A 22,496-nucleotide genomic window follows, 5' to 3' on the forward strand; every position below is an offset into this window, starting at 1 on the left:
GGAAAAAGAAACAGACACAGCGGGAAGTGCTTTTCACTTCTGAAGGCGATGGCGAAGATAGCCACCGAAAGCTCGACTGTTTTATTAGAAATGGCACTTTATTAAAGCAGGGGATATTTTATTCAGTTATTAAGTGGTTCTCTGAAAATGGACCGTTCTCAAATTTTGAGTTCTGTAGAACAAATAAAGATACAGCAACAATTGATGTAGCACATGAATAGGAGTTGGCAAACTGGGTAGAATGCTCCAAATTTGTGGACGTTCATGTAGATGAAAACTTGGACTGGAAGAAGCATATTACTGAGATTCTCTGACAATTACGTTCAGCTACTTTTGATCTCCGAATAATCACCCTCATGATATATTTTGCATACTTCCACTAAATGTCTTATGTATCTCACCATTTAGAAAGAAAACTGTGGTTGCACAAAAGCGAGCAGCAAGAATAGTATGTGGTGTTCGTACACAGTCGTCTTGTGGGTACCCCTTCAAGGAGTTAGCCATGTCAACTGCATCGCCACGATACATATATTCGGTAATGAAATTCATCATAAATAATCCATCATAAATTGAGAAGAACAGTGATGCTCATACCTACAACACTAGAGGGAAAAATGACCTTTAGTGCTCATTATTATTGCAAGCAGTAGGTGAGAAACGAGTTTAGTATGTAGCAACAAAAATTTGTGATTATTTGTCCAAAAACTCTGAATCGTGACCAAGAGGCCCCTGCGGGTGGCATAAAAGGTCTCAATGAAACCACGCCACATTTCGCTGTCGGAAATGACCATTCAGAGTGTGAGTTGCAACAGGACATGTTCTTGACAACCTTTTACATTGCTGGCACCGTTGGACGTTTCAACCGTTCTCTAAGGGTATTGCCAGACTGCATTCACTACATTATCTACATGGATACTCTGCAAATCACATTTAAGTGCCTGGCAGAGGGTTCATCGAACTACCGTCACAATTTTCTATTATCCCAGTCTTGTATAGTGCGTGGAAAGAACGAACACCTTTATGTTTCCGTACACGCTCTGATTTGCCTTATACTATCATGGTGGTCGTTTCTTCCTATGTAGGTCGGCGTCAAAAAAATATTTTCGCATTTGGAGAAGAAAGTTGGTGATGGAAATTTCGCGAGGAGATCCCTCCGCAACGAAATCCGCTTTTGTTTTAATGATGTCCGACGCAAATCCTGTATCATTTCAATGACACTCACTCCTTATTTCGCGATAATACAAAACGTGCTTTCCTTCTTTGAACTTTTTCGATGTACTCCGTCAATCCTATCCGGTAAGGACCCCACACCGCGCAGCAGTATTCTAAAAGAGGACAGACAAGCGTAGTGTAGGCAGTCTCCTTAGCAGATCTGTTACATTTTCTAACCGTCCTGCCAATAAAACGCAGTCTTTGATTAGCCTACCCCACAACATTTTCTGTGTATTCCTTCCAATTTAAGTTGTTCGTAATTGTAATTGCTAGGTATTTAGTTGAATTTACGCCTTTGTATTTGACTGATTTATCGTGTAACCGAAGTTTAACGGATTCCTTTTGACACTCATGTGGATGACCTAACACTTTTCGTTATTTAGGGCCAATTGCCAATTTTCGCACCTTACAGATGTCTTTTCTAAATCGTTTCGCAATTTGTTTTGATCTTCTGATGACTTTACTAGTCGATCAAAGACAGCGTCATCTGCAAACAACCTAAGACGGCTGCTCAGATTGTCTCCCAAATCGTTTATATAGATAAGGAACAGCAAAGGACCTATAGCTCCACCCTGGGGAACGCCACCAGTCACTGCTGTTTTTCCCATTGAAGTTGATCGCACTCCTTTGGAGTGCAGCGCGACTCCGTTTTTGCTCCGGTGTACAGATTACAAAGACCAAGGATCGTTCAAAACAATTCAACGAAATTGAAACATGATCTGGAGCGGGAAAGGGTACTTATGTTTTTTCATTGCTCTTCCTGTGGCGCTATGATGCATGGATAAAACGGTAGGTGGTCCTTTTAAGACACCGCCTCCCCCCCACCCCCCCCCCCCCCCGCCTCCCCCCTCCACCCAGCAGTTCGGCAGCACGCTTGGTGGCACCTGTGTATATTTGCTGAGCACGTTACAAATGTACGTTTAGCCGCGCGGGGTGGACGTGCGGTCTGGGGCGCCTTGTCACGGTTCGCGCGGCTCTCCCTGTCAGAAGTGCAAGTCCTCCCTCGGGTATGGCTGTGTGTGTTGTCCTTAGCGTAAGTTTTAGTTAGGTTAAGTAGTGTGTAAGCTTAGGGACCGATGACCTCAGCAGTTTGGTCCTTTACAACTTATCACTAATTTCTAAATTTCCAAATGTGCGTTCAGAAATTTCGGCATTAAGTGAGTTTGGCAACTGCTCCAGCGCCTGAGGGTTAGGCAACCTCTTCGACATTCCTTGAGTGGGTTTTGCTGAAAACAGGAGGGCTGAAAGAGCATAAGTACCCTTTGCTACTTCGAATCACGCTCAGATTTCGTCGAATGGTTTTGAATAGGGCCTTAGTGGATCCAAGGTGTACACGAGAGCAAAAATTGCGATAGTGCTGCACTCCACCGGATGCGGCCACGTTCAGTGCGGTTGCAGCCGTACAATGTCCTTGGAGAAGGGCTGATGCGTCCGAAGATGTCAGGAGTGTGAAAGGCTGTGAAGAATATGTTCCTGCTGTTCAACGCACTGCGAACAAATGTGTCGGAATTGACGCCGCAAGAGAACGTGTGGTTTCATTGACGTCCTTTGCGTCACCCCTGAGGCCTTTTCGTGTCCATTGTGAGCGGTGGTGTGTCTGAAATCTTTTCTTCGGCCAGTCGAAAGAAAACAACGTGATTTCAACGCTGGGCCTCGCGGTTTCGACCTCCATCGTAGAGATATTGTAACGTACGATTATTACGAGTTGTCGTCTTGCATTGAAAGCATAGCGCAGCTTGCCGTGGAGTCGGGAGGAGGGCAGATGTCTGTTTCTCTCGCTGGCACAGCTGACGCTGGTTACTGGGCCGAGCGTGCCTTCTACTTGACTAATGCTGCGTGCAATATGTTTACACATATTCTCTGTGAATCTGAAGAAGAGCTATTAAACATCAATCAATCTTTTTCATACTTTTCATATCAAATTCTATAGATAACACATCCATACTGTTAAAATTTCAAATGAATAACTTCGATACTGTTGGAGGTATAAATTTTTACCTAAAACACATAATAACCGTGCTGTCATTGTGAAACTGAGTTGCCGGCCGCTGTGGCCGAGCGGTTCTAGGCGTTTCAGTCCGGAACGGCGCTGCTGCTACGATCGCAGGTTCGAATCCTACCTCGGGCATGAATATGTGTGTTATCCTTAGGTTAGTTAGGTTTAAGTAGTTCTAAGTCTAGGGGACTGATGACCTCAGATGTTCAGTCCCATAGTGCTTAGACTCATTTGAACCATTTTGTTGTGCAGTAGGAAAATTTGAGACGACTGCCCGAATGAGCTTGATTCTGTAGTAGGCAGCAGAAGCGACGTCGAGTATAAATCTATTAGTAATTTATTTTGTGAAGAGGAATCGTATTTTGTTTCCATTCAATTTTATTTAGTTTCAGAATTACGAGATTTCAAATCTAAATTACATTTGGTAATCTCATTGACTGCCATTAGAAATACCACGATTATAGAAGTGGTCGAGATGATCTGATTGTCTGCTTAACATACTGGCCTATAGGATTTAAGCACTTCCCACGCGTTTGAGTTGGGCTTTGTGCGTCAGATCTATGAGTCGAAATAGTCGCTCGGGAGTCATCTTCTCGTGATCATCTACGTTAAAAGGGCGCTGACCAAGTTTGTAGCAAAATGAAGAAATTCACGCATTTTGAGTGGTTCTCGTGTCGTTGATGAAAAACGATCGCAGTGTTTAGTATTTTGTGAAAGTTTGAGTTTTCTGAGTGATTTATTTTAGGAGGTATACGCGTGTGAACATTTCATGAAGTCCATAAACTCCGCATGGCTTGTTACATACAGATTCAAATGGTTCAAATGGCTCTGAACACTATGGGACTTAATATCTAAGGTCATCAGTCCCCTAGAACTTAGAACTACTTAAACCGAACTAACCTAAGGACATCACACACATCCATGCCCGAGGCAGGATTCGAACCTGCGACCGTAGCAGTAGCGCCTAGAACCGCAAGACCACCGCGGCCGGCTACGTGCAGATAACGAGACATTATGTCCAGCACTTCTTTACGAGAATCGTACTCAGCGGCTGAATGTGTTAACTCGCAATTAGCCGTGAGTCACTGACGGTTTAGGATCTTCCAAATATCATATCGGTCTAAATATCTTTTGGCTGCTTTCGGGTGTGAACTTGTAAAAGCGACAGTCAGTAACATTGCGTATCCGATGTTGGGATATTGAATACGGACTTGATAGACATTTTACTCTTTTAGAGACGATAAATCAATTTAACGGAAATTTTAGACACTTTTTTTTCAAACGAGGCATGCAAGAATCCCGAGCGCTGGATAGTTTAATTAACTTTCAGCTACTTTACATAGTAGGGATTTAGTCAATTTTTCGTCAACGCTGCTGTCGTCGGCTAAACCAGTCTCTACCATCGCAGACTGACAAGGCAGACAACCTGAAACCTATCCACGTAGGTGGACTGATTATTTAAAAGACAGTGAGAGACCAACCCGCCCCGCTAAAACATCAAAAGAAGGGATGAAATGTGGGTAAGAGGGCCTGTGACGAGAATCTCATCGGGCGACACGACCACGGTGACGTTGAGAAGAATTGTGGTGAAATGCGATGTCATTATCCCACCTCACACAACGCAAAAACGTCCGAGCTGTGGCCTTTTCTTCGTATGTTGTCGAGCCCGGCGATGGCGGCCATGCTTTTGCATCACTACGTAGAATGATTGCAGGCACCTTTGAGCCAAATTTCAAACTTAAATGAGGGATTGAAAGGCATTTACAGGTTGGTTTGCAAGAAGTAATCTTTTAATTCTGTTTCACAGCGTATTTACAGGGTGATAATTATTGAACTATGTGAAATAATATTCGTCATAACTTCTGAACGGTTTGCGCTAGGACGTTCAAACTGCGCAGTCGGCCGCAGGGCATGATGGGAATTTGTATACGCTGTATGGTTTGGTTTAGCGACGAAACCCACTTTCATTTGGATGGGTTCATCAGTAAGGAAAATTGGCGCATTTGGGGGACAGAGAATCCGCATTTCGCGGTCGATTAGTCTCTTCACCGTCAACGGGCGACTGTGTCGTCTGCAATGTCCAGTCACGGAATAATCGGTGTGATATTCCTTGATGACACGGTGACTACCGAGTGGTATGTGAAGGTTTTGGAAAATGATTTCATCCCCATTACCCTAGGTGACCCTGATTTCGACAAGATGTAGTTCATGCAAGACGGAGCACGACCCCATCGAAGCAGGAGAGTGTTTGATATCGTGGAGGATCACTCTGGGGACCGCATTCTGGCTCTGGAGTACCCAGAGGCCACTGGCATGGACCTCGATCAGCCGCCATATTTTCCGCATGTGAACACGGCCACTGACTCCTTTTCGTGGGGCTATATTAAAGACAAGGTGTACAGCAATAACCCCAAAACCATTGCTGAGCTGATTCAGGCGGTCATCGACAGCGTCGATTTTCCGACACTTCAGCGGGTCATGGAGAATTTTGCTATTCGTCTGCGCCACTTCACCACCATGTTATAATGTAAATCCAAACATTGTGACGAAGTGATGTTTACATGTTGAATAAAGTGTGTGCACGCGGTAGTTTGTAACTAATTTACATTTTTCTTCTTATAGTTCAGTAATTGTCAGTCTGTAAGAAGCTGGTAGCCTGCGATGAAAACCTTGCTTTTAAGTGCCGCGTGGGGTAGTCGCCCAGCCTGGGCGCCTTGCCACGGTTCGCGCGTCTCCCCCCGTCGGAGGTTCGAGTCCTGCCTCGGGCATGAGTGTGTGTGTTGTCCTTAGCGGAAGTTAGTTTAAGTTAGATTAAGTAGTGTGTAAGCCTAGGAGCCGGTGACCTCAGCAGTTTGGTCCCACAGGAGCTCACCACCTACCACTTGCTTTGTAGTGCAGTTTAATGTGTTCATTAACGTTAACGCTAATGATGCATACATATCCTGAACTGACTGTTTGCTCATCATTTCGGAAAGAGAATCGTTTAAGTGATGGAACATGTGACTAAATACACTGAAGTGACAAAGAAACTGGTATAGGCATGCGTATTCAAATACAGAGATATGTAAACAGGCAGAATACGGCGCTGCGGTCAGCAAACGCCTATATAAGACAAGTGTCTGGCGCATTTGTTAGATCGGTTACTGCTGCTACAATTGGAGGTCATTAAGATTTAAGTGAGTTTGAACGTGGTGTTATATTTGGCAGAAGAGCGATGGGACACAGCATCTCCGAGGTAGCGATGAAGTGGGGATTTTGTCATACAACCATTTCACGAGTGTACCATGAATACCAGGAATCTGGTAAAACATCAAATCTCCGACATCGGTTTCAATTCTGGGCCATCAACAAGTGTCAGCGTGCGAACCACTCAACGAAATATCATCGATATGGGTTTCTGGAGCCGAAGGCCCACTCGTGTACCTTTGATGACTGCACGAGACAGAGCTTTACGCCTCGCCTGAGGGCCCGTCAACACCGACATTGGACCGTTGATGACTGGAAACATGTCGTCTGGTTGGACGAGTCTCGTTTCAAACTGTATTGAGGACGTGGACGTGTAAGGGTATGGAGACAACCTCATGAATCCGTGGATCCTGCACGTCAGCAAGGGATTGTTGAAGATGCTGAAAGCTCTGTAATGGTGTGGGGCATATCCTGATCTGACTCCTTCCACATCATTTCGGTAAGAGAATCGTTTAAATGATCTATGGAACATGTAACTAAATACACTGAAGCGGCAAACATACTGTTATAGGCATGAGTACTCAAAGGCAGAGACATATAAACAGGCAAGATAGGCAGAACATGGCGGCGCGGTCGGTAACGCCTATATACGAGGTGCATTCAAGTTCTAAGGCCTCCGATTTTTTTTCTAATTAACTACTCACCCGAAATCGATGAAACTGGCGTTACTTCTCGACGTAATCGACCTGCAGACGTACACATTTTTCACAACGCTGACGCCATGATTCCATGGCGGCGGCGAAGACTTCTTTAGGAGTCTGTTTTGACCACTGGAAAATCGCTGAGGCAATAGCAGCACGGCTGGTGAATGTGCAGCCACGGAGAGTGTCTTTCATTGTTGGAAAAAGCCAAAAGTCACTAGGAGCCAGGTCAGGTGATTAGGGAGCATGAGGAATCACTTCAAAGTTGTTATCACGAAGAAACTGTTGCGTAACGTTGGCTCGATGTGTGGGTGCGTTGTCTTGGTGAAACAGCACACACGCAGCCCTTCCCGGACGTTTTTGTTGCAGTGCACGAAGGAATTTGTTCTTCAAAACATTTTCGTAGGGTGCACCTGTTACCGTAGTGCCCTTTGGAACGCTATGGGTAAGGATTACGCCCTCGCTGTCCCAGAACATGGACACCATCATTTTTTCAGCACTGGCGGTTACCCGAATATTTTTTGGTGGCGGTGAATCTGTGTGCTTCCATTGAGCTGACTGGCGCTTTGTTTCTGGATTGAAAAATGGCATCCACGTCTCATCCATTGTCACAACCGACGAAAAGAAAGTCCCATTCATGCTGTCGTTGCGCGTCAACATTGCTTGGAAACTTGCCACACGGGCAACCATGTGGTCGTCCGTCAGCATTCGTGGCACCCACCTGGATGACACTTTTCGCATTTTCAGGTCGTCATGCAGGATTGTGTGCACAGAACCCACAGAAATGCCAACTCTGGAGGCGATCTGTTCAACAGTCATTCGGCGATCCCCCAAAACAATTCTCCCCACTTTCTTGATCATGTCGTCAGACCGGCTTGTGCGAGCCCGAGGTTGTTTCGGTTTGTTGTCACACGATGTTCTGCCTTCATTAAACTGTCGCACCCACGAACGCACTTTCGACACATCCATAACTCCATCACCAAATGTCTCCTTCAACTGTCAATGAATTTCAATTGGTTTCACACCACGCAAATTCAGAAAACGAATGATTGCACGCTGTTCAAGTAAGGAAAACGTCGCCATTTTAAGTATTTAAAACAGTTCTCATTCTCGCCGCTGGCGGTAAAATTCCATCTGCCGTACGGTGCTGCCATTTCTGGGACATATTGACAATGAACTCGGCCTCATTTTAAAACAATGCGCATGTTTCTATCTCTTTCCAGTCCGGAGAAAAAAAATCGGAGGCCTTAGAACTTGAATGCACCTCGTAAGATGACAAGTGTCTGGCACAGTTGTTAGATCGGTTACTTCTGCTACAATAGCAGGTTATCAAGATTTAAGTGAGTTTGAAGGGATATGGGACCCCTAATATGTAAATGTCGCCGGGTGCAAGTCTTTCGATTTGACTCCACTTCGGCGACTTACACGTCGATGGGGATGAAAATGATGATGAGTAGGACAACACAACACCCAGTCCCTGAGCGGAGAAAATCTCTGACGCAGCCAGGAATCGAACCCGGGTCCTTAGAACGGACATTCAGTCGCGATGAGCTCTCAGCTACCGGGGGCGGACATGGGACCCCTCATACGTCTAGATACGACTCTGACAGGTGACACGTATGTAAGCATCCTGTCTAAGCACCTGCATCCTTTCACGTCCATTGTGCATTCCGACGGACTTCGGCAATTCCAGCAGGGCAACGTGACACCCCACTCGTCCAGAATTGCTACAGAGTGGCAAAAGGAACACTCTTCTGAGTTTAAACACTTCCGCTGGCCACCAAACTCCACAGACATGTACATTATTGAGGATATCTGGGATGCCTTGCAACGTACTGTTCAGAAGAGATCTCCAGCCCCTCGTACTCTTAGGATTTATGGACAGCCCTGCGCTACTTCAGATCTTTGTCGAGTCCATGTTACGTCGTGTTGCGGCACTTCTGCGTGCTCACGGGAGCCGTCCGCATTAGGCAAGTGTACCAGTTTCTTTGGCTGATCAGTGTAATTAACCTCCAAGATGCTACTCCAGGCAGGTGTAAAAATATATGTGCGCAACGGAAAATAATAAACGCTAAAATGAAGATTTGGCCCCGTCTGATTACCCCCTGAAGCAGATCTTAGGATCTCTTAATGGACTTTAACATATAAATTACAACCTAAACATAAATGAATTATTAAGGCAGCTAATACTACTAAATGATAAACGTTGTTTCTGCTTATATATTCATTGTATGTTACAAAACCTTTATGTTACAAAGTTTACATTTCCTGAGCAAAATTACTAATCAGTTGCTCAACTCTGCCCCTTATTATGACTGCGCGATCTAATATCAATAACGCGAAATGAGTGGCATCATCTACCTACCAAACGCTAGAAGACAGTACTTTCAAAGATGATCTACGGTGGTGTGGAACCTCAGTGGAAATAAACTAACGTGATCACAGCTGTTTAACTTTTATAGCCCTAATAAGCCGAAGCAATTTGCGATATCACGTATGTACTGCGTCCGGTGTGTCGAAGTGATGGTTTTCGTACTCGTCTGCGACGATGGAAGAACTCCAGCCACAAATAAACTCTTTCAAATGCTAGGACGACAGAAGGCGGTCCTCTGACTAATATAATATAATACTCTCTGTGTTATACAGACAAGAAACGCGAACTCCCAGCCACAAGGACGGAGTTCAGATAACGCCACAACGTAAATATACTACTGCTGCTACTACTACTACGTGATCAGGCCCAGCGGACCGCACGCATCTACAAGTTTCCTCCTCCACTGTGTTCTGTCCATTGCTGCTATCCGCCATCCGTTCACATCTATTGACACTTGGTTTATATCTTCATGGAGTCCATCCCTCCAACGCTTCTTGGGTCTCCCTGGGAGTCTCTTTCCTGTAGGTGTGAAATCCAGGAGCTTCCGAGGCCATCTGTGATCCTCCATCTGGGCCACATGGCCGGCCCACTGCATTAGTTTGGCTTTGACAGTTCCTGCTATGTTGGGCTGCTGGTATAGTTCCTCAAGCTCTTGGTTATATCTGATCCTCCATTCCCCGGTATCTGCATCCAGAACCGGACCGAAGATCTTCCGAAGCACTTTTCTCTCAAAAACAAGGACCGAAGCGTATAGAATTGGCAGAGGAAGTGCTCTCAATTACTGAACGCTGAGTACTCAATGACGACTTCCAACCCGGAGGTGAAGTCCAGAATCGTACAGGTTCGCAACAGTGCAGTGCCTAACTGTTCTAACTATAAACTGTCCTGAGAGCAAAAACAGCAAGTCCGTCAGTACCAACACAGCTGACATCGAGTGACCGTCACTCACGGGCACTCACAACGGAAGACCTCTCCACCGCTGGCTTCCCAGCACGGCTCAGCTCCCCACCATCGTAATTCCGAAAACGAATTATATTCCTGAAACCACGGAATATTCTCCCTCTCTATAGATTCTTCCGAGAGCCGACCAACCATATTTTAGTCTTTTGTCGTCCAGCACGGGAAGTTTGCGAGGAAAAACCTATACTCGTACAATGGTACGCTTCTGAGTAAAAATCCTTGAAAATAACCCAGGCTGCGTGGTTTCTGAGATGACGCGTCCTCGTTTCTCTCAGCTGCGTCCAAGATTTTCGTAGTTTCCGAAGTACAATCCTTCCCGTCTGGCTACAATACCATCTGGTCGCGACTCTATTGTGCCTTCGCGCTTATATGTCCAGACCGTCCGCCTTGGCACTTCCTGTGTGGAGCTGAACCACCACACCCGTGTGGGCCTTCCACCCAGGACTTGAGTTCCGCCTGCCGTTTCATTTCCACTGTCGTTCCCACCTCTTCTATTATAGGCAATCATTCATTACGCCGTTTTGATAATAAAGACACCCCTTTATATTCATATATACGATGTACAACCTATCACCTGATACCTAATTGTGTTCATGGCAAAGTATGTGGATAGGTGCCTGTAAGGTGCGAACTTATAGCCACCTTACAAACTGACTAGCAAAGGCTTTTCAACAGAAAATGCTGTATATGCTTTCACTGATCAAATATTAAATGCTCCGTCCTTTAACGTGTTTTGGCGGCAACACAACCACCTAACCTTTATGCACATCGTTGTCTACCAACCCAAGTCCAACATAGCCCAGCTGTAACCAACACCTTTTCGCCTTTTTTCATTCCAGATCTCCAGTTTCTTTCCGGTTCACCTTTATCTCTCCCCATATATTTTTATTTTCATTTTCATTTCCAGGGGCAGATGTGGACTCTGACCACAATCTATTGGTTATGACCTGTAAATTAAAACTGAAGAAACTGCAAAAAGGTGGGAATTTAAGGAGATGGGACCTGGATAAACTGAAAGAACCAGAGGTTGTACAGAGATTCAGGGAGAGCATAAGGGAGCAATTGACAGGAATGGGGGAAATAAATACAGTAGAAGAAGAATGGGTAGCTTTGAGGGATGAAATAGTGAAGGCAGCAGAGGATCAAATAGGTAAAAAGAAGAGGGCTAGTAGAAATCCTTGGGTAACAGAAGAAATATTGAATTTAGTTGATGAAAGAAAATATAAAAATGCAGTAAATGAAGCAGGCAAAAAGGAATACAAACGTCTCAAAAATGAGATCGACAGGAAGTGCAAAATGACTAAGCAGGGATGGCTAGCGGACAAATGTAAGGATGTAGAGACTTATCTCACTAGGGGTAAGATAGATACTGCCTACAGGAAAATTAAAGAGACCTTTGGAGAAAAGAGAACGACTTGTATGAATATCAAGAGCTCAGATGGAAACCCAGTTCTAAGCAAAGAAGGGAAAGCAGAAAGGTGGAAGGAGTATATAGAGGGTCTATACAAGGGCGATGTTCTTGAGGACAATATTAAGGAAATGGAAGAGGATGTAGATGAAGACGAAATGGGAGATAAGATACTGCGTGAAGAGTTTGACAGAGCACTGAAAGACCTGAATCGAAACAAGGCCCCCGGAGTAGACAATATTCCATTGGAACTACTGACGGCCGTGGGAGAGCCAGTCCTGACAAAACTCTACCATCTGGTGAGCAAGATGTATGAAACAGGCGAAATACCCTTAGACTTCAAGAAGAATATAATAATTCCAATCCCAAAGAAAGCAGGTGTTGACAGATGTGAAAATTACCGAACTATCAGCTTAATAAGTCACAGCTGCAAAATACTAACACGAATTCTTTACAGACGAATGGAAAAACTAGTAGAAGCCAACCTCGGGGAAGATCAGTTTGGATTCCGTAGAAACACTGGAACACGTGAGGCAATACTGACCTTACGACTTATCTTAGAAGAAAGATTAAGGAAAGGCAAACCTACGTTTCTAGCATTTGTAGACTTAGAGAAAGCTTTTGACAATGTTGACTGGAATACTCTCTTTCAAATTCTAAAGGTGGCAGGGGTAAAATACAGGGAGCGAAAGACTATTTACAATTTGTACAGAAACCAGATGGCAGTTGTAAGAGTCGAGGGACATGAAAGGGAAGCTGTTGTTGGGAAGGGCGTAAGACAGGGTTGTAGCCTCTCCCCGATGTTGTTCAATCTGTATATTGGGCAAGCAGTAAAGGAAACAAAAGAAAAATTCGGGGTAGGTATTAAAATTCATGGAGAAGAAATAAAAACTTTGAGGTTCGCCGATGACATTGTAATTCTGTCAGAGACAGCAAAGGACTTGGAAGAGCAGTTGAATGGAATGGACAGTGTCTTGAAAGGAGGATATAAGATGAACATCAACAAAAGCAAAACAAGGATAATGGAATGTAGTCTAATTAAGTCGGGTGATGCTGAGGGAATTAGATTAGGAAATGAGGCACTTAAAGTAGTAAAGGAGTTTTGCTATTTGGGGAGCAAAATAACTGATGATGGTCGAAGTAGAGAGGATATAAAATGTAGACTGGCAATGACAAGGAAAGCGTTTCTGAAGAAGAGAAATTTGTTAACATCCAGTATTGATTTAAGTGTCAGGAAGTCATTTCTGAAAGTATTCGTATGGAGTGTAGCCATGTATGGAAGTGAAACATGGACGATAAATAGTTTGGACAAGAAGAGAATAGAAGCTTTCGAAATGTGGTGCTACAGAAGAATGCTGAAGATTAGATGGGTAGATCACATAACTAATGAGGAAGTATTGAATAGGATTGGGGAGAAGAGAAGTTTGTGGCACAACTTGACCAGAAGAAGGGATCGGTTGGTAGGACATGTTCTGAGGCATCAAGGGATCACCAATTTAGTACTGGAGGGCAGCGTGGAGGGTAAAAATCGTAGAGGGAGACCAAGAGATGAATACACTAAGCAGATTCAGAAGGATGTAGGTTGCAGTAGGTACTGGGAGATGAAAAAGCTTGCACAGGATAGAGTAGCATGGAGAGCTGCATCAAACCAGTCTCAGGACTGAAGACCACAACAACAACAACGAATAACCGGACATCACCCATTGGTATTTTCTGTGATCTCTCAAAGGCCTTTGATCGTGTAAATCATGGAATTCTTTTAGATTAGCTAAATCATTATTGTTTGAGTGGGGCAGTGCACAAATACTTAACTGGAAGAATGCAGAAAGTTGAAATAAGTGGTTCATGTAATGTTAAAACAACGGCTGATTCCTCAAACTGGGGGGCTGTCAAGTATGGGGTCCCACAGCGTTCGGTCTTAGGTCCTTTACTGCTCTTGATATACATTAATGACATATCATCCCACATTGATGAAGATGCAAAGTTAGTTCTTTTTGCTGATGATACAAGTATAGCAATAACATCCAAAAACCAAGAACTAAGTGATGTAATTGTAAATGATGTTTTTCACAAAATTATTAAGTGGTTCTCAGCAAACGGACTCTCTTTAAATTTTGATAAAACACAGTATATACAGTTCTGTACAGTAAATGGCACAACTCCAGTAATAAATATAGACTTTGAACAGAAGTCTGTAGCTAAGGAAGAATTTTCAAAATTTTTAGGTGTGTCCATTGATGAGAGGTTAAACTGGAAGCAACACATTGATGGTCTGCTGAAACGTCTGAGTTCAGCTACGTATGCTATTAGGGTTATTGCAAATTTTGGTGATAAGAATCTCAGTAAATTAGCTTACTATGCCTACTTTCATTCACTGCTTTCGTATGGCATCATATTCTGGGGTAATTCATCGTTGAGTAGAAGAGTATTCATTGCTCAAAAACGTGTAATCAGAATAATTGCTGGAGCCCACCCACAGTCATCCTGCAGACATCTATTTAAGGATCTAGGGATCCTCACAGTAACCTCACAGTATATATATATATATATATATATATATATATATATATATATATATATATATATATTCACTTACGAAATTTGTTGTTAATAATCCAACCCAGTTCAAAAGTAATAGCAGTGTGCATAGCTATAACACCAGGAGAAAGGATGATCTTCACTATGCAGGGTTAAATCTGACTTTGGCACAGAAAGGGGTAAATTATGCTGCCACAAAAGTCCTTGGTCACCTACCAAACAGCATCAAAAGCCTGACAGATAGCCAACTAACATTTAAAAATAAATTAAAAGAATTTCTAGATGATAACTCCTTCTACTCGTTGGCTGAACTTTTAGATATAAATTAAGGGGAAAAAAAACAACAACAACTTAAACATTAGTGTCATGCAATATTTTGTGTAATGTAATATCTTGTACAGACATCTTTTATTAACCTGACACGTTCCACATCATTACGAAGTGTCGTATTCATGATCTATGGAACAAGTATTAATCTAATCTAATCTACTGTTACATGATAGAGACAAGGTAGGAGATACGGTGAGCACGTCGCACGCCTGCCTTTGTGTGTGTTGCAGGAGCGTTCGGGCGGCAACGTGTCCCTGAGCGAGCTGACTCTGCGCGCCGGCCCGGAGGACGACGGGGGGCAGGTGGCGTGCCGCGCCCACAACCCCCGCCTGCCCGCCGCCAGGCTCGAGGACGCTCGCACCCTCTCCGTGCTGTGTGAGTCGCAGGAGCGCGTGGCGCTATATGTCGTTCATTACGAGAATAAACCTGTTTAAAGGGGGTAGGACGTCAAACGGGCCGACTTGGAGCAGGAGAGGCACCACAAGACATTTTATTTTCTACTGTCTATACTTTTACAAATAAATTCATAAAACCTTGTCAGCATGACCAGGAAGGATTCAGGATTCACACTCATGTGAAAAAACATAACAAAATAATTTTTTTAGGAATGAAATGTCATCATTTTTCACTTACTGTTAGCTGCATTTGTTGCTATAGGTACATTTTTCTTCACGAATAAGAGAGATTCTTTCATGAATTTTGCACAGCATACAAACCATACTTACAGGTGTATGAAACTGTACAATTTTCCAAATCTATTAAAAACTGTGGTAAAAATTGAGATAATTAACTGCAAAAATTTGATTTTTTTCTGAGTATAAAGTTTAAAACGTAACAGCTCATTCATTTTTTCATAAATTAAATACGTATTCTAGAGTTTCAGACACCTGTAAGCATGGTTTGTATGCTGTGCAAAATTCATCGAACAGTCTCTCTTACTTATGAAGAAAAGTGTACCTATAGCAACAAATGCAGCCAATAGTAAGTGAAAAAATGATGAAATTTCACATGTAAAAAAAATATTTTGTCTTGTTTTTGAACTTCCGCTGCTACGAGTGTGAATCCTGAATCCTTCTTGGTCCCGCTGACAAAGTTTTATGAATTTACTGGTAAAAGTATAGACAGTGGATATCAAAATGTCCTTTGGTGCCTCTCCTGCTCCTACCCTCCTTAAACAAACACAAACGCGATGACTGGCCAGCAGCCGTAGTACATGTAAGCTGGATTTGTTTATGCTCTTGGAAGTACGTCCTACTTATGCATAAGACATCCCTAAGTTACTGTACATGGAAGTTTAAGGTACTCTAATACAGGGGTTGCCAAGATATTAGCTCGCGGGTCGTGTCCAGGTACGAACGTCAAAGCGCTCAGCCTCGCTGCACACTTCCCCCACCACCGCGGCACACTGTTTGAGGCAAGGAGGGGGAAGAGGGGACAACTGTTAACGCGCCGCATTTAAATGGTAGTGCAGTCGCACTGCGTACGACTTGCTTTTTATAATTCACAAAACAATATGCGCCATAAACAGAACAAATTTTCAGTATCATTTAATAATTTTTTCTATGCTGAAGTCTTAATGTAATTCTTAGTCCGTGCAAACTGCCAACATACGGTAAACGCAAAAAATTGCACTCAAGATGCCACGTAATCGTGAATTATTTAGTTTCACAATCGAAAGGTCTTTCTCACAAATATGTGTATCGAAATATTGCACCACTTTTGCTACCTTATTATGGAGGCTTGGAAACACAACCTGAGGGGAGCAATGTAGACGTCCTGGACAGTTTTAACGTATGTATAAGGATTTCTCATTAAAACGGGAACATTGTAGGTAGTTCCAGAATGAGATTTTCACCCTGCAGCCGAGTGTGCGCTGATATGAAACTTCCTGGAAGATTAAAACTGTGTGCTGGACCGAGACTCGAACTCAGGACCTTTGCCTTTCGGGGGCAAGTGCTCTACCATCTGAGCTACCGCAATATACTTTCTTTCAGCAGTGCTAGTTCTGAAAGGTTCGTAGGAGAGCTTCTGTAAAGTTTGGAAGGTAGGAGACGAGGTACTGGCAGAAATGAAGCTGTGAGGACGGTGCGTGAGTTGTGCTTGGGTAGCTCAGATGGTAGACCACTTGCCTACAAAAGGCAAAGGCCCGACTTCGAGTCTTGCTCTGGCAGACAGTTTCAATCTGCCACGAAGTTTTGTAGGTAGTTACTTACATCTGCACGTGCGCAGGGGTGCTTTCCACTGAAGCAGCAAACGATCTCGAAAACGCTTCGCCAATAGATGTAAGATTTACCATGTCCTCAAAACGTTAAGGAAACTATCTCTGAAGGCGACAATTAATTCTTCAAACCTCGTGTTTCCTCTAATGGCAGTGGGCATAGGGAACTAGACAGTGTTTGTCAAAATGTGTCCCTCTACAAGACGATTTTCTTTTTAAATACTTCCCCATCAAATCAGGAATAAGTTACCTTGCGATGTCTTACTGTAGGTAGTGTGCAGTCAAGTCCACTTAAAATGCGAAGTCTGCATTGCATTTCGGAAGTTCTACTTTTCGTACCTGCACTCCTTTTTCCTTCATAAATTCGACGTAGTGAGTTTTAAATCAAAAAATCGTTCCAGGCATGCCCCTTGACTTGACCTACATACTTCGCTGTAAAGCATGAAGTCTCCCTATTCGGCGTTCAATTCCATTCAAAAGTTTTTCACTAACAATGGAAGAATACAAGTGACTTCAGAATTTTACTATTCTTACCAACTATTTCTTCAAGTGCTCCAGGCTTGCAAATATAGCACTAACCGCTTTTTGATGTACAGAACAATGAATCCTGTCTGTCGATCTTTGTAATTTTCGTTGTCAACTAAATCTTTAAATTCTTTCTGTGTGGTACTGTAATATCGTTCCATAGCAAATATGCAGTACCTGTCACTTGCGCGAATTCAGAACTGTCATCCCTTTCTTCTATCATTCCCACTAATTTTATAGGATTGCGATGATAGAGCACTAGACTACCTCTTTTTGTGCAAGCAGCCACTCGACCTGTGAAGGTCCTTCATATCACAAACAAATATCAAAAGGTAAACAGCGCTGAAGCCGCGATTTTGCCGAACTCAGAGAGCTGCGCCGACCAAACTGCACCGCAATGTTAAATCAAATGTTGCACTGTTCCAGGTGAAATTTGGCATGCCGTGGCCAACACTGTTCTAATGTATTAATAGCCATCGACGTTTTTCTTAATCATCTTTTAACTACATAATTTTTATTTCAGAAATCGTGTACAGTCACAGGCTCTGTACTGTTGTGACCTGATTGTTGTTCCAGTAATACATACGGTGAAAATGGTTGACGCTGTTTCTTGCTCCGTAGTAAAACACTGGAAAGGAACAGCATTTAAAAAGTAGCGAGAAACAGGTTGTTCTTCCTCCCCCCTCCCTCTTACCATAACCTCCTGCCCCTCTACCTTTCCACCTCCATATCCACTTCTTCCATTTCCATGTGGCCAACAGCCCTTTACGCCTTCCACCTGCCACATGCATCTCCCCCACCCTCCACTCTCTTTGTTCATTTCTCCTCCACCTTGGTCCTTACATCGTTTCATCTACCCATCTCAACTTGTCCCTAGCCATGCTCATAGGCACATTTAGCCCCTGCAATACATTTCTCTAGAGCTGACTGATACTGCTCCCAAAACCCACCTGTCAAATGGGACAGGCTACACATCAGTGGCCTCAAAATCATTTACTTGCCCATGATGTACAGGCCGCCATGCAAAGCATGTCGATAAAATAGGCCGCTAATACCCCAGATCACGTAAGAAACAGATTGCCCGATCGCTTGGTCTAGCAGGCAACCCTTGTCAGGGAACGGCCACCAGGCGGCAACAGCGTCGCACCCTTACTTGTGGCACCAAGCACTAGATGGCACACCGTTCTGTGAAATATGTGGAAACATCGTCCGAACGCGTGCAGCTTTCCACCATTTGGCGTCTGTGAAGTACAGCTGTTTCTGACATACCGGTGGTAGTGGATCGAGTCGTCATGCCGAGTGCCTGCGAGTATATCAACTGTGGAAGAAGTAGACGGACAAATCCTGAACTAAAAATGTTCAGATTTCCCGTCAAAGATAAAGAAAGGTTACAGGTGTGGATTTTAAATTCAGGTAAATCAATAAATTAGTTACGAGTAAGAATTAATAAAAAGCCCTAAGCATTCGATCCTATCTATATTTGCCGATCTTATATTCTGATATAACGTGGGAGCCCTTCCTGTACAAGAATCATATCATACAATTTTTAAATGAAATCTTTGCTGCAATTTGGACTTTTTTAAACTGTTTATTCACTTAACTATCGTAATTTTGGCTGTAGAGGCATTTTTGTGTGCATTGTTAAAACTGAAACCAATATAAGATATGGATAACAAAATGCAAAGCATAGTGTGGTAACATTTCGTAAACAATTTAAGAAGCATTACCTTACGAGACCTTTCCGTTGGTACTTGAAAATGGCTGTAGAGCCGAAATCGCAACAGTGAAATAAATGAATAATAGCCGTCATCTAACTGCTAGGTCATCGGTCCCTCTAAATCCTGGTATATACTAGAGCGAACGAAGTGAACGAGTGAAAAACCTCGTTTACACTGCTGCAAACGAGTATTCATAGATAATTCGCCAATGTTCACTGCCATTCGTTTATACTTGTGAACAAGCGTTTATACTGGAATGAAGGGAGGAGAATAGAAAAGAACGAGCATAACATGCAAACTATAGACGCTGCCTATTTTAATTTTTTTTATCTGTGTACTAATAATGCTCACACAGCTTTCACTCGAAAACAACACTACTTATAGTAACAGGTCTGCGCGAGTGCGGATATCCCCAATAATAACTGTGTTGCAGATAAAAGCGTACATCTGTTGCGAATATTTGCGGGTTATCTTTAAACTGTGCAAAGTAAAGTTTTAACATAATTATGGTTTGCCGTCTGTGGCTCTTCAAAGTTGACACCGCCAAAATATGCTCGAAAAACAAGCGTTTGCAGCCCCTTTTCAACAACAATCCAAAATTCATCGTTTTGTGCCTCTCTTATATCATTTACGATAAGTTACATGCAAAGTAAAAGAATTTAAATTTGAAATGACTGTCACTGAAATATGTCCAGCCTTAATTCGCATCATAACCGAGTGCGGATTTTGAAAACTTTCTAGTGTCAACCTGCACGTGGATATCTTTTTTATCATCATAATCCGTATCAGAAGAGCTGTATAGCAAAGAGGAAGTAGACGGCATGGATGGCGAGTGTAAAACCTATGCGACTGCAATATAGTCTGCATTTAAACAGTAACTCTCGCGAAATGTTTGTGTGTTATTTTGCATTTATTTCATTTCGCGTATGATTGTGAGAAATAAACTTGGTTTGTAGAATTACAGGGGCTAATCTACATTCTTCGATTGAAAACTTGGGAAAAACCACAGCCGATCATGAGCTACAGTCACCTGTGTGACGAATGCATTTCGCGCCCAGCGCTCTAGCCGAACGCAAATCAGCCTCATTCACGTCACCGAAGATACAGCGTTGCCAATTCCGTGACATGGACAGGTCAGTTAGCATTGTAGCGTCGCCTGTGACATCTGTTGGCCGACGGGAAAACTATTTTTACGGTTGCCTGTTCCGCCGTAAGGACGGTCAATCTGTTTATTACGTGATCTGGGCTAATACTCAAACATAACATGCCTGTCATGCAGGGCAGCCTACATGCTGGGGCCTGACAGGTAGGTTGGGGCCTCACAGGTAGCGTACCCTCCAAAGTGGGTTCATTTGGCAGGCCAAAACTCTTTCCACACAACATGCCTGCCTTGCAGGGCAGTCTCTAAGCCAGGGGCTGTAAAAAACATGTGGTTCTCCATAACTCTGATCCCATTGAGAGGAGTTATAAACTACACGGTTCTGATACTCATGAGACCTGCTGTTCTGTGCAACATTTTATATACAAACATCGAATATTGCAATTTATACTTTTATTAAATTGATAAGAAGGTCCCATAGTCTTTTAGGAAGCAAAATAACGAAAAAACTGGAGGTAGCTACAAGTTAACAGGATACTAGGGTTTCAATATGACATTGTCATCTTAGTGACATAATACGAGGGCAGTTCAATAAGTGATGCAACACGTTTTTTTTCTGAAACAGGGGTTGTTTTATTCAGCATTGAAATACACCAGGTTATTCCCCAATCTTTTAGCTACACAACACTGTTTTTCAACGTAATCTCCATTCAATGCTACGGCCTTACGCCACCTTGAAATGAGGTCCTGTATGCCTGCACGGTACCATTCCACTGGTCGATGTCGGAGCCAACGTCGTACTGCATCAATAACTTCTTCATCATCCGCGTAGTGCCTCCCACGGATTGCGTCCTTCATTGGGCCAAACATATGGAAATCCGACGGTGCGAGATCGGGGCTGTAGGGTGCGTGAGGAAGAACAGTCCACTGAAGTTTTGTGAGCTCCTCTCGGGTGCGAAGACTTGTGTGAGGTCTTGCGTTGTCATGAAGAAGGAGAAGTTCGTTCAGATTTTTGTGCCTACGAATACGCTGAAGTCGTTTCTTCAATTTCTGAAGAGTAGCACAATACACTTCAGAGTTGATCGTTTGACCATGGGGAAGGACATCGAACAGAATAACCCCTTCAGTGTCCCAGAAGACTGTAACCATGACTTTACCGGCCGAGGGTATGGCTTTAAACTTTTTCTTGGTAGGGGAGTGGGTGTGGCGCCACTCCATAGATTGCCGTTTTGTTTCAGGTTCGAAGTGATGAACCCATGTTTCATCGCGTGTAACAATCTTTGACAAGAAATTGTCACGAGCAAGCAATTCCGCACAGATGGTTCTCCTTTGCTCTTTATGGTGTTCGGTTAGACAACGAGGGACCCAGCGGGAACAAACCTTTGAATATCCCAACTGGTGAACAATTGTGACAGCACTACCAACAGAGATGTCAAGTTGAGCACTGAGTTGTTTGATGGTGATCCGTCGATCATCTCGAACGAGTGTGTTCGCACGCTCCGCCATTGCAGGAGTCACAACTGTGCACGGCTGGCCCGCACGCGGGAGATCAGACAGTCTTCCTTGACCTTGCGGCGATGATGACACACGCTTTGCCCAACGACTCACCGTGCTTTTGTCCACTGCCAGATCACCGTAGACATTCTGCAAGCGCCTATGAATATCTGAGATGCCCTGGTTTTCCGCCAAAAGAAACTCGATCACTGCCCGTTGTTTGCAACGCACATCCGTTACAGACGCCATTTTAACAGCTCCGTACAGCGCTGCCACGTGTCGGACGTCAATGAAACTATACGAGACGAAGCGGGAGTGTTTGAAAATATTCCACAAGAAATTTCCGGTTTTTTCAACCAAAATTGGCCGAGAAAAAAAATGTGTTGCATTACTTATTGAACTGCCCTCGTATACCACTGGTAAAAATGTCTGCAGACTGTAAATACAGACACTGTTATTTGATACTTAACAATAACAATAAAAAATCATAATTGTGCCTTAGCACTGAAATAGTGCAATGGTATGCTTTCATAGCCCACAAGCTGTAACACGAAAAGCATCTAATACAAGGAGCCTTTAACTAAAGACATGTAGATTCCTACCACTTTATTGTAGCAAATCGTACAAAAACGACGTGTTTTCGAAAGACATCAATGCGGTGGTGCTTTAAAACAGATAACTTTCATATCATATACACTACAATATAACAACTACTAAAATGGATTTAAGCTCTGTAT

At 43.4% G+C, this 22,496-nt stretch overlaps 1 protein-coding gene across 1 annotated transcript in view; it reads left to right on the plus strand.

The window, feature by feature from the left end:
* LOC124597437 (nephrin-like) overlaps positions 1-22,496 on the plus strand; it is a 490,606-nt gene that overhangs the window by 413,511 nt on the left and 54,599 nt on the right. The window contains exon 7 of the mRNA XM_047135938.1: positions 14,936-15,080. Coding sequence (XP_046991894.1) covers positions 14,936-15,080 — 145 coding nt within the window. The remainder of the gene's footprint in view (positions 1-14,935; positions 15,081-22,496) is intronic.

This window comes from Schistocerca americana, chromosome 1 (genome assembly GCF_021461395.2).
Source record: "Schistocerca americana isolate TAMUIC-IGC-003095 chromosome 1, iqSchAmer2.1, whole genome shotgun sequence".
NCBI lineage: Eukaryota > Metazoa > Arthropoda > Insecta > Orthoptera > Acrididae > Schistocerca > Schistocerca americana.